General features: G+C 41.2%; 1 protein-coding gene across 11 annotated transcripts in view; it reads right to left on the bottom strand.

The window, feature by feature from the left end:
• Positions 1-1,079: 1,079 nt before the first annotated feature.
• Positions 1,080-12,598, bottom strand: part of ktn1 (kinectin 1) — a 154,167-nt gene continuing 142,648 nt past the window's right edge. For 7 of the 11 annotated variants that reach the window (XM_062968626.1, XM_003227137.4, XM_062968629.1 and 4 more), the window contains 7 exons: positions 11,400-11,471; positions 10,754-10,837; positions 9,082-9,165; positions 6,845-6,928; positions 5,080-5,172; positions 3,272-3,395; positions 1,080-1,640 (listed from right to left, as the gene is read on the bottom strand). In XM_062968626.1, the coding sequence (XP_062824696.1) occupies positions 1,636-1,640; positions 3,272-3,395; positions 5,080-5,172; positions 6,845-6,928; positions 9,082-9,165; positions 10,754-10,837; positions 11,400-11,471 (546 nt within the window). In that variant the 3' untranslated portion in view covers positions 1,080-1,635. The remainder of the gene's footprint in view (positions 1,641-3,271; positions 3,396-5,079; positions 5,173-6,844; positions 6,929-9,081; positions 9,166-10,753; positions 10,838-11,399; positions 11,472-12,598) is intronic. The other 4 variants (XM_062968631.1, XM_016997270.2, XM_062968632.1 and 1 more) reach the window with 1 other exon arrangement.

The raw sequence follows: 12,598 nt of genomic DNA, 5'->3' as shown, positions 1-12,598 counted from the left end.
TCAAAAAAAATGAATAAAGGGGCTGGGCTTAGCACAGCAGGATAAACCACTCGTCCTTGTGGGCAAGTTAAACATGAGCCAACAATGTGATGTGGCAGCTAAAAAGGCCAATGGAATTTGGCCTGCATCAATAGGAGTATAGTGTCTAGATCCAGGGAAGTCATGCCACCCCTCTATTCTATTCTGCCTTGGTCAGACCACTTTACCTGGAATCACACTGTGTCCAATTCTGGGCACCGCAATTGAAGGGAGATGTTGACAAGCTGGAATGTGTCCAGAGGAGGGCAACTAAAATGATCAAGGGTCTGGAGAACAAGCCGTATGAGGAGTGGTTTAAAGAGCTGGGCATGTTTAGCCTGCAGTAGAGAAGGCTGAGAGGAGACATGATGAGGGCCATGGATAAATATATGAGGGGAAGTCATAGGGAGGAGGGAGCAAGCTTGTTTTCTGCTGCCCTGGAGACTAGGACACAATGGAATAATAGCTTCAAACTACAAGAAAGGAGATTCCACCTGAACATCAGGAAGAACTTCCTCACTGTGAAAGCTGTTAACCAGTGGAACTCTCTGCCCCGGAGTGTGGTGGAGGCTCCTTCCTTGGAGGCTTTTAAGCAGAAGCTGGATGGCCATCTGTCGGGGGTGCTTTGAATGCGATTTCCTGCTTCTTGACAGAATGGGGTTGGTCTGGATGGCCCATGAGGTCTCTTCCAACTCTATGATTCTATGATCCAGGTTTCTATAATTATGTTAATCACCTTTGCTGTTAAACTACAGCATTGTGCAATGGAGCCAAGTCAAAAAATGTGCCACTGAATGTAAAACCAAATATACACATCCATCCATCTGCCTATGCAATGTCGGGAGCGCTTTCATTGTGTGTTGCTACATGGCAGAATGGGGTTGGACTGGATGGCCCTTGTGGGTCTCCTCCATCTCTATGAATAGATCAATAGGGTTTTGGGACTGATCTAGCAGGGTGCTTGTGCTATAATTATCAAGACCTGTGGCAAGTTTATTCCTTTGCCAGATTGTACATTTCTTCCATTCGGAAGCCCCAAATGAAGCACATTAACAGTCCGGTTTGAGTAATAAGCATCCCTTTATTCGCCGACACCATTACAAAAACTGATTACATTAGCAACCAAAAAAGAAAGGAAGGAAGGAAGGAGGGAACAAAGGAGAGGGAGAAAGGAGGAGGAGTGTTCACTTGAAGATGGAAGTCGGAGGCCGCTACTCCCCAAAATGTATCTAAGTAAAACAGCACAGGCCGTCAGTATTAAAATGTTATGTTACGTTGCTGTTGTTACCACGTCGGGTTTGTGTTGTGTCTGAACAAGTTTCACTGAGCATAGCAAAGATAAAAGGTTATGTGTTTACCGCAGCTCCCGGAATGTGAAGCTCTAATTATCCAAACTTTATTTATTTAAGTATTACAAAACTAAACTCTGGAGGTGTTCGCAGAGTCTTCATCATCATCTCGTTTAAATCAGTAGTCTAACAAGGAGTAGAAAAGACAAAACTCTGTTCAGTGTTTGACGAAGTAGAAAGGGTGAACACATAAATAAGGCTTTAATTTGGCAAAATATAAAATACAGTGCCTTCTGCTACCCCCAAATTAAGGATCTTCCCCATGATTTCATTCTGCAAAAAAGAAAAACAGAAACAAGAACAGATCTGAGAGTCACAATTCATAGACAGAAAAACATGATAGAACAATGCAGAAAATGACTACCTATTAATTATGTGGATAGAAGAAAAAGCAGGATTAGCAGTTCTGAATTTTTAAATAATACACAGCCCAACACATATTTTGGTGTCTCAAATATTAGACCTCTTTCTGGGTATATTTGACCTGCTAATTCCAAAAATTGCACCAGCTTTCCCCTTTTCGGCTCTTGTTTTTGAGATACGGCTTTTGTTTTTTATCCAATCTTATTTGCATTTTGGAAATGGTTTTGTTTGATGAACTTCAGCTGCTTCTCTAATTTGTCTGTTTGTAGTAGTTGAAACTGTTTTTTTAAGTATTTCCTATTCTATGATTACTTTTTTATTTGATGGGTCTCTTTTTAATTGTTCCTCTTTTTTGTTAATATTTTCTATATTTTTCTTTGTTTCTTTGTTTCTATTTCTATTTTTATTGAATGTTGCTGTATGAGATATCCCCTCATTACTGCTTCCATGGCTTCCCATTGCGTGTTTTTAGAGGTCTCGTTTCCTTTATTTATTTCTAAGATATGGAACATAAGCCTGTTGTACAATAAGTCTGTTAGCCAGACTGCTAACTAGAGCTAATTATAGGGAGTGGACAACACCCCCTATTAAAACAGCTCCACTGGTTGCCAGTAAGTTTCCAGTCCCAATTCAAAGTGCAGGTTATCACCTACAAAGCCCTAAACGGTTCAGTTCCTGCCTATCTTCGCGACCACATTTTCCCCTATGAACTGACACGGACGTGAAGATCTTCCGGGGAGGCTCTTCTCTCGCTTCCACCACCGTCACAAGCACGGTTGGTGGGGACGAGAATGGCCTTCTCGGTGGTGGCCACTCATCTCTGGAACTCCCTTCCCAGGGAGATTAGACTAGCACCCACTCTGTCTACCTTCCGTAGGGACCTTAAAACATTAATATTTCAATGCACATTTGCAAATGATTAGGCCCCTGTCTATGATAGTCCAGGCCCAATTAACTGTCAGATTGAACTCAGCACTTCACCCCCAACCCTGGTCTGATAATCCGCTTTTGCACATGCCTAGCCCCCGCCCGTTATAATCTTCATTGCCCACTATAGTCCTGGTTTGGACCTTGGCTTGGATGAAATGGCATCTGACTGCAGAGAGGAAAAATGTTCTCTCTTTTAAAATAATTTGAACACTCCTCCAGGCAAGTCTGTTGTTGTGTGTTGTTCCATTGTATATTCTTTTAAAGCTATATATCAGTGTTTCTCCAACTGTGCACCTCCAGCTATTTTGGACTTCAGCTCCCAGAAATCCCAGCCAGCTTACTAGCTGTTAGGAATTGTGGGAGCTGAAGTCCAAAACATCTGGAGGAGCACAGTTTAAGAAACTCTGCTATATAGGAATAGCTTGAAGCTCATGAGTCTTTCCCAGGGAACAAATACAGCTGTGGCCTCTCTACCCAAAGTGATACTATCAACTTTACTGCCTTCTTGGACTATCACCAAAGATAAATCCAGAGATAGTTTCAAAGTTCATTCTCTGGCCTCTCAAATCCCAAGAAAATACCCTTATCTGGTTTGCTCAACCCTCTCCTACCTAGTAGCTGGTAGTGTTCATTTCCCTTTGTGAGCATTTGGCTGACAGATGCAAGCAGCTGTTTGAGATGGGTAACATTCTGGCTTAGATTCACGGCTACGTTGAGATTTTTATCGGGTCCAGCCTGAAACGAGAGGAAAAAAAGCAGTTCATAAAAGACCCACTGACTGATAGCCTAACACCATGGTCAAAACAGGGGGTGGCTGGGAGATGGATGCTGAATGCTAATATATTGCAGAAGTGGAAATCAAGTGCTCCCCCAGATGTAGCAAGGCTGTAGTGCCCAACTTTCCTTGCCATTGGCTATACTGCTTTGAGCTGATGGGACTTGAAATCAAGAAATATTTGGAGTTCACATGATTCCCAACCCTGCATCTAAAGGGCTTGGGGAGGCTTTCTGTTCCAAAGGGCTCCCCGAAGAGCATCCAAACACGTAACCAAAGGCTCAAAATCTCCAGACAAAATAACAGGATCAGGCATGGGCAAACTTGGGTCCTTTTGAAGGCCCTAGTCTCCAAGGATTTTGCTATGACTTTGGAGACTAGGGTTTGAATTCCTGCTGAACTATTAAAACCCACTGGGCAACTTTAGGCAAGTCATATACTCTCAGCCCCAGAAAACCCTGTGATAGGTTAACCTAAGGGTCACTGTGGAAACTTAAGACACATATCAACCACGAAGTACATTACTACTCTGCCATCTTCTGGTAGAACAAAGTAGCACATGGCCCTGGTCAGTTTTATTCATTGAGAGATAAATAGCCTCTCAGATCAAATAGCCAGGGGCACACAGTCCTAAAGTGAGTGACCTGTAGATCTCCCCAAGTCTTTCTGATTTGTTTTTTTACTTTATTTCTATCCCACCTTTCTCCCAATGTAGGGATTAAAGGCAGCTCAAAGCAATATGGCACAATACATAATGAAAAACAGAGCAAACAGATGTAGCCAGCTAACACCTCCCAACAAAGGATTCCCCCAGGTAAGAAGCAACAAGCTTTGAAGCTGCAAGGCTATTCAATGCTAATCAATATGGTCAATTGCAACATTCACACTTGCCTCAATCAAACAAGAGTTCTTTCTCCCACTCTAGACATTCTACAGATATATAAACCCCACTTGCCTAGTTTCCAACAGACCTCACAACTTCCAAGGATACCTGCCACAGATGTGGGTCAAATGTCAGAAGAGAATGCTTCTGGAACATGGCCATACAGCCCGGAAAACTAACAGCAACCCAGTGATTCTGGCCATGAAAGCCTTCAACAACACATTTAAATATTTGTGTCATAAAGCACTGCAGATTTCATTGTTTTTCAATCAAGTACTCAGTCCAGGACCCAACTCCTTGGCCAACCTACTACAATAGGGTACCTTGGAATAATGTGATATCAAATGAGGCAAACACTGGGAGCTATTACACAGGCAAGAGACAACATTTGCACTCCCAATTCTACAAAAATGAGCACAATTTGTGCACAGCCAAGCTGAACACCATTTAGCCATCGGTTCCAACCTCTTAGAATCATAAAATCATTGAGTTGGGAAGAAACCATAAGGGCCATCCAGTCCAACCCCCTGGCACAATCAAGGCCATCCAGCTTCTGTTAAAAAACCTCCAAGGAAGGATCTCCCACCAGACTCCAAGGCAGAGAGTTCCACTGCTGAACAGCCCTCATGGTCAGGAAGTTCTTCCTGATGTTCCTAATGTTGACCACAACACCTGTGGAACTGAACAGCGGTCTCAGTTCTAGTAACCAAATAATGTACAGCTTGTGCCATTTCACCAGTGTACCCCAAAGACACACTCACCATTGGCGAACAGACGTCACTGTTTTCTATCACGTGAGTGTCTCCAGCAGCTTTTCCTATTTCCCTTTCTAGAGTCACCAAGGATTCATGGGCCTTAAAAGAAAAGCAACAGGTTATTTATTTATCATGTCAATAGCGAATTGAGAACACAATTATAATGCATAAAAAAGCCACAAACAAAAACTTGGCATTATGCTAAATTTCCTTTGACCAGAAGCTGGCCACTTGGAGTGCTCTGATGTCGCTGTAAAAAGGTCCTCCGTTCTGCATGTGGCAGGGCTCAGACTGCATTGAAGTAAGTGGCCCATGGTTTGCTCTTCTCCACACTCGCATGTCATGGACTCCACTTTGTAGCCCCATTGCTTAAGATTGGCTCTTCATCTCGTGGTGCCAGAGCAGTCTGTCCAGCGCCTTCCATGTCACCCCAACTTCTGTGTGTCCAGGAGGGAGTTTCTCATCCAGTACCAGACACTGATTGAGGTTCCAAAGTTTTAGACTGCCACTTGTGGACTTTCACTTGCTGAGGTGTTCCTGCAAGTATCTCTGTAGATCTTAAGAATCTATTGCTTGATTTAAGGTATGCTGGCTGATATCTGAACAGAGGATGGGCCGGAGATGTCACTGCTTGTCCTTTCTTTACTGGCTGCTACCTCCTGATGGATGTCAGGTGGTGCAATACTGGCTAAACAGTATAAATTCTCCAGTGGTGTGCATCCTGTGATAATGCGGCATAATGCCTCATTAAGAGCCACATTCACTGTTTTAACGTGGTGAGATGTATTCCACACTGGGCAAGCATATTCAGCAGTAGAGCAGCCAAGCGCAAGGGCAGATGTCTTCACTGTATCTGGCTGTGATCCCCAGGTTATGCCAGTCAGCTTTTGTATGATATTATTTCTAGCACCCACGTTTTACTTGATAATCAAGTGTTAAAATAATATTTCAAAAATTAAAGTTCTGTGTAACACAATGGGCCAGCAGGGCAGTTTCCATGTTGGGATGTGGGAGGAGAAAGGCTGAATACCAATGACGAGGATTTTACAGGGGAGAATGATTGTATACACAATAATTGTTGATGAACACCTGAAAATGTGAATTCCGGCCATGAAAGCCTTCGACAACACATTCAAATCTTTGTGTCATAAAAGTAAGAAGAATGCACGCCAGGAAAGGGAGCCAGAGGGTGGAAATGAAAGAACCGAAGACAACCCTCCCAATTTCAGGAAGCTTACAAAAAGTGATCGGGGGGCCCAGCGAAAGCTGGGACATGAAATGGGACAAGGTTTTCCCCGAATGCACATGTCTACTAGATATTCCTAACGAGAGCATTTTTATGAAACCCGCAAATAATAAAATCTGCCAAAAATTGAAGCTGCAAAGGTGATGGGCTAACTGTATTTGAAAATGAGCCAGCAGATAAAGAAAGGTTGGGGAATTTCATAGAGTGTGTCCTCACTAGGCCAAGGCTCTATTCCTAATCTACAAGCAGCATTTTGAAGTGATGTTACCAAACACAACCGCAAAGACAGACCCACATAGTTTGGCTTGGATATCACAGGGGTAAAGTGAACAATAACCAGGCTTAGTCTAGAAAATGATTGAAATGTCACAACAACCTCAGCTGCTGAAAGGTTTTGTGTGTCTTTGTAACATCTGGCTCCAACCCAATTACAGAATTGGTTCTTTCGGGAAGAGCGTAGTGCCATCCAAAGCGGCTTGAACACCTGTTTTATCAACAGACATCTTTGAGCTTCTGATTCCTTACCTTGGGTAAATCAGCAACTATTTTTTTCCTTTCTTCCTGATCTATGTTGAGTTTGGCTGCCGTCTCATTCAATTGTGTTTTTAGCTATTTAAAAAAAAAAAAAACAAAGACAGCTAACTCACTTGGTCAGAGAAGAACTTGATAGAAGGAAAGGCAAGTCTCATACACAAACAAACATGATTAGTCAACATGTATTATAAGGAGTACAGAATATCTGCAAAAGAGATGGAAAAAAAGATGGCAACTAGAGAAAGCTGAAACGGGTTAGAATCAGCAAATGAGCCCAGCAGATTACTTAAACCCTAAATGCCTTGCCAACGTTGTCAGCGAATTTGCACAAAACCTTTCCACAAATATGCTTCTATTTCCTTATCGCCAAAGCCACTGATGCTCAATTCTTCTGTCATCCCAGTTCCAAGGAACTGAGATCCCTTCCAATAACTTAAATATCTAGCATTTTCATCATTCTCCTTATATGTCTCAAATGCCAAGTGGTTCTCCCCAAATCAACAGATCTCTATATGTGGAGAAACAGGGAACAATGAAGTGTTCGCAACATGAAAGGAGGGAAACGTCAGTGCTTGTGGCAGCTAAAGCTCTAATATTTTCTTTTCCCAAGTGGATTAAGAATTTCCTTGGTTCTGGAAAATTTACTTTTGAACAAGCTGCAAAATATATGAACATAACAAGTCATACTCCCAATGAAGTCAACTAATATAATATGCCGTCAGTCACCCTCAGTGGCGTCTAATAATTTATAACTCAAGGTGTTTCAATCTGATGAAGGACTGTCTGGTCTGGTTTCCTTTTTATTTCAAACTTTGTTCCTTTCCTTCAATCAAGCAAGGGTGACGTCTCTGACTAAGAAGTACTCCTGTCTCAGGCTTTTCAAAATCATGACAATGGATACAGAGCATCCTGTTCTTCTATTCTCCCATTGAGCGTATAGTTTGGGCCTCACTCTGTATGTTCAGCCAGTTTCAAAGAGGATAGAAAGTTCACCCCTCCACAAGTAGGTAAACTTGCTTGGACACTTACAGTCCCCAATATTTTTCAAGAGGAACTGCAGCAGAAACTGTTTATTTGACATAGGCTTTCACAGATTGCAGTTTACTTCACCTTATGCATGAAGCATTGCACCTCTTGGCAGATAATTATGCACTGCTTCTAAGCACCTCCCAATAACTCTTTGTTTAAAAAATGATATCAAAATAATCATTGATCATTTTTGCATTTCCATCAGTCTACATCTGTCTCCTGCTCAATGCTGTCATTTGCCATAAAGTCAACTTCAACTTATGGATGTTTTGTAATGAGAGACTTCCCATAAGTCATAACCTGACTTGCTCAGGTGTTCCAAATTTCTGGCTTCTTGTCTGAATCAGTTCATCTGTAGTTTCATCCTTCTCTTTTCCTACTTTTGCTTTACTGAGTACTATTGTCGTCTCCAATGAATCATACTATTCCTAAAATATAACAGCCTCACTTTAAGTCATCCTACTTTCTAGGAAGAGTTTGCTTTCAGACCCATTTAGTTTTTGAAAAATCCACAATATCTGCAGAATTCTCCTCCTGAGTTAATTTGCTTCCTGTCATCTTCTTTTCAGTGAGCAGCTTTAACAATCGTTCATAAATACTGGAAACAGCACAATACAGATTATTCTGACTGGTATTTAATGATACATGTAATGCTATAAGTATCTGCCAAAAGAGGCAATGTTCTATGCATCTGATAAAGTAGCTGCAGTCCATGAAAGCTTACACCAGAGACAACATGTCAATCTTAAGATGCCTCAAGACTCTTTTGTTTTGTTTCCATTGTTCTTGTATAGAAATCGAAATTGTTCAGTTTCAGTTTTCAACAGCTAGAGTCAATCATAAGGAAATATTCAATCCAAACCCCTCACTATCTGAATGAGTCTCAACATCCTGTCTAACACTTACGGTAAAAATAGCAGTAATTTCACACCTAGATTACTTCACCTACATTCTGTGAAAGCAGCTTTTCAAATTCAGAAATTACAAGAACACAACGGTTGAGGCAAGAATGGTGAAGAGAGTAAAACTACATGCTTTAATCACGAGCCATGTTGTTATGAAGAGGCAGAGAAAGGCTATCAAAGTGGTTGCGGTGGGTAGAGACTGAGCAGAAGTGGTTAGCAGACAGGAAAAGGCTTGGAAAGATGTCTCCACTTCGGAATAGACGCACTTGGGTGGAGAGTGAGTGGGCCTCTTACCAAATTTAACTCTTCATTCTGCCTTACTGCTTCAGAATATGAGTCATCAAGCTTTTTCTGCAATTCAGTCAACAGATCTTTGAGCTGAAATGAAGTTTTTCAGAGGCTTTAGGATGCATCTCCTCACAATTCTCATCAGAGGCCCTGCTCAAGATCTGACCAACAAGTCAGGCCAGGTTGGTGGGAACACGAGACAGGGCCTTTTCGGTGGCAGCGCCTCACCTTTGGGACACCCTTGCCAGGGAGATGAGACTAAATACTATTTGCCTACTAGCAAGTACTAGGAACTTAATTCTTAGCAAGTATCGTGTTGTCCTATTCTGACATGTTTAGTCACTCTACTTTTAAAATTGTTGCTGAATTGTTCTAAAACTCTGCACCTAACCTGTTTTTGGACTTTGCTGGCTTGAAGGTGGTATAAAAATATCATGATCATAATCTACCGTATTTACTCGAGTCTAATGTGCCATCGAATCTACTGCTCACCTAAGTTTTCAAAACCCTGAAACTAAATTAACTAAACTTTAAAAAGTGCTACTGAATGTGCAGTGGCAAAAAGTGCACTCAATTTAAATTTGGCCAAAAAAATTTGCATGACATTGCTGCCTGCTTAGAATTCCTTCTTTAAAAACAGAAGTGTTAGAAAATCAAAACTTCCAGCAATGGGAAAAAAAAAAACCATCGGGTGCATCTCTGTTGTAGAATGAACACACTCTTAACTGCCTTGGTTTAATGTTATGGAGTTATGAGGGCTGTAGTTTTATATGATCTTGAGCCTTCTCTGCCAAAGAATACTGATGCTTCCCCAAACTACAAATCCCAAGCTTGCAGAGCATTGAGCCATGGCCATTAGAAATGATGTCCCTTAGATAGAAGCTCCAGGAGCAGCTTCTCCTTTTGTTTTGGCTCAGCACTAAGATTATTGTATTATGTGAATCTAATGCACATGTTAATTTTTGAAAGGTAGTTTAATCAAAAAAGCTGTGCATTAGATTCAAGTAAACATGGTATATTAGGGCATCTTAAGCTTTTCTATTTGTGGCCCTGAGAAATTTTTACCTGACCCCCATTATATAGGTATATAAAATAGGTAATCAAACATTTACTGCTAACTAACCAGCATTTGCAAGGCTTGCTAAACAGGCAGAGTTTCCTTTTTGTGAAGTACAGCTGAAGCATCTTCTACAGAGTCCACTATAAACATTACACAACAGATTTGTGTAAATGTCTAAAATAGCCATTAGGTGACATTCAGAAAATGTTTACTGTTGCCAAGTTTTTTGGGACTACAGTGTTGAGCTAAGGAGACCCTAGCTGGGGTTAAGACCCATAGTTTAAGAAGCAGTGATCTATATAATCATCCCTTCCCCCTTCTCCTTCTCTACTGTTAGTATCCCAAGTCATGCCCAAGTTTCTGGATACCTTTGCTGATTAAACATTTTATTCTTATTTGTTGTTAAGTCTTGTCTTAACTTAACTCCAACTTATGGCAACCCCATGAATGAGAAACCTCTAAATCACCCCATCCTCAACAACCCTGCTCAGGTCTTGAAAACACAGGTCTTTTATTCTTGGGCCATTCACATCCATGTTTGTATTTCTATGTTTGTTGATGGGTGGCAGGAAGGAAGAGGAAGCAAAAGTATCCACAGTGTTTCTGTTGGTACCTTACCTCTCGAACTTCTGAAACATACGTTGATCGCTCTATTTCCGCCTTTTCCAGTTCCTGCTCCAAGTGTTGTCTATCCCTTTTAAGCTGCCAAAGGAATGGAGACACAGAATACACATGTTCAGTTTGTTTCCAGACTTCAAGCTAAACTCAGTCTTCACCATCTTCATGAATTCCCCAAATACTAGTTTAAGGATACAAGAGATAAGCTTGAGTCTTGATTAGGAAAATATTCTAAACTCTGTAACACATCCGTGAGTTATGTTTACATACTTTCTTTGGCACTTCAATGGGTGTCAAAATGAAAAACCCAGGCCTTACAAATTTAAAACCATGCGGCCGATGTCATAGTTTGCATCACAGTGACAAACAAAACGTTCAGTACGGCACTTTTAAATCATGCCTGGTTCAAATAGATCTTAGTTTTGTATACTAGTTCGTCTAGATACAGGATTTAAGAAATCAGGAAATCTTCAAAGCCTTGTGCCTGAGGCATGGGAAGAGGAAGGTATATACAACTCTCTGCTGGTCTGATAAACCATAGTTTACTTAAGAATAATTATTAAATGCAAACTGGGTCATTCTATTCCCAGAACAGACTTGGGATGAAAATAACTTTGAAGCAGAAATTAAGTCAAATGAAACATACGGAATCGACTTCTTTGTTTTCTTCCTTTAGTCTTTCTATTTCCTGCTCTAGAAGAGTGACCGAGGACTGCACCTGCAAATAGACAAATAAAAATACTACCATCATTCAAAGTGCAGATCTTTGTCTTCTTCCCGGGTTTTAAACAGACTTTCTCTGATTTCTCTGTCATAGACAGAGGAATTCTTCCCAGGAATTGGTCTGTTGCCAGTTTTGAGTAGCACATACATTCCCTCCCTACCAAGCAAGGCTAACTATTTTAGACTCTATGTTTTCAGGGTTTAAATTTAGCAAATTGTAACCCAAATTAGTATCCATCCTGTATCACACTCTGAAATTTTCAACAACACAGCACTCTGTGAAGCAGTGCTTATTTTAGATGTTTTGAACTGACTGCTGTTTGATCTCATTCGGTGATACAGAACAAATAGACAAGATAGACAGATAGAAACAGCAATGGGTTAAACCATTGAATCTGCTGACCTAAGGGTTGGCAGTTTGAGGCCGCGGGTCGGGGTGAGCATCCGCTGTTAGCCCTAGCTCCTGCCAACTTAGCAGTTCGAAAACATGCAAAGGTGAGTAGATCAATAGGTACCACTTCGGCTGAAAGGTAACAAGGTGCCCATATAGCCATGCCTGCAACATCTATGGACAACAGGCTCCTCGGCTTTGAAATGGAACAAGAGCACCTCCCCATGGCCAGAGTTGAGCACCACCTCCAGAAAGCCGAAATGAAAGGAGAAGCCTTTACCTTTGTTCTGTGTATTTGTATGTCATTTTTATTCCACTGTATTAAAAGGCATTAAATGTTTGCCTATGTGTGTATGTTGTAATCCGCTGAGTCCCCTCGGGGAGATAGAGCAGAATATAAATAAAGTGTATTATTATGTATTATCATAGAAAGGACAGATACACAGAAACTGTTTCAATCATCAGCTCATTTGACAGCTTCCCGCATCTGTTCCCTACCAATAACTTTAATCTCTGATCCAAATTAATACCATATACATCTCACTGAACTCCTTATATGGAACATGATTTAAAAATATTTTCATTGGCTTAAGGGTATGCAAACAGAAAAAAAGAAGAACACAACAACTATGTCAACGTGTGTTGTCAAAGGCTTTCATGGCCGGAATCACTGGGTGGCTGTGAGTTTTCCAGACTGTATGGCCATGATCCAGAAGCATTCTCTCCTGAGG

Source organism: Anolis carolinensis, chromosome 1 (genome assembly GCF_035594765.1).
Source record: "Anolis carolinensis isolate JA03-04 chromosome 1, rAnoCar3.1.pri, whole genome shotgun sequence".
In the NCBI taxonomy this organism is placed as follows: domain Eukaryota; kingdom Metazoa; phylum Chordata; class Lepidosauria; order Squamata; family Dactyloidae; genus Anolis; species Anolis carolinensis.
This window is presented reverse-complemented; position numbering and strand designations above follow the sequence as displayed.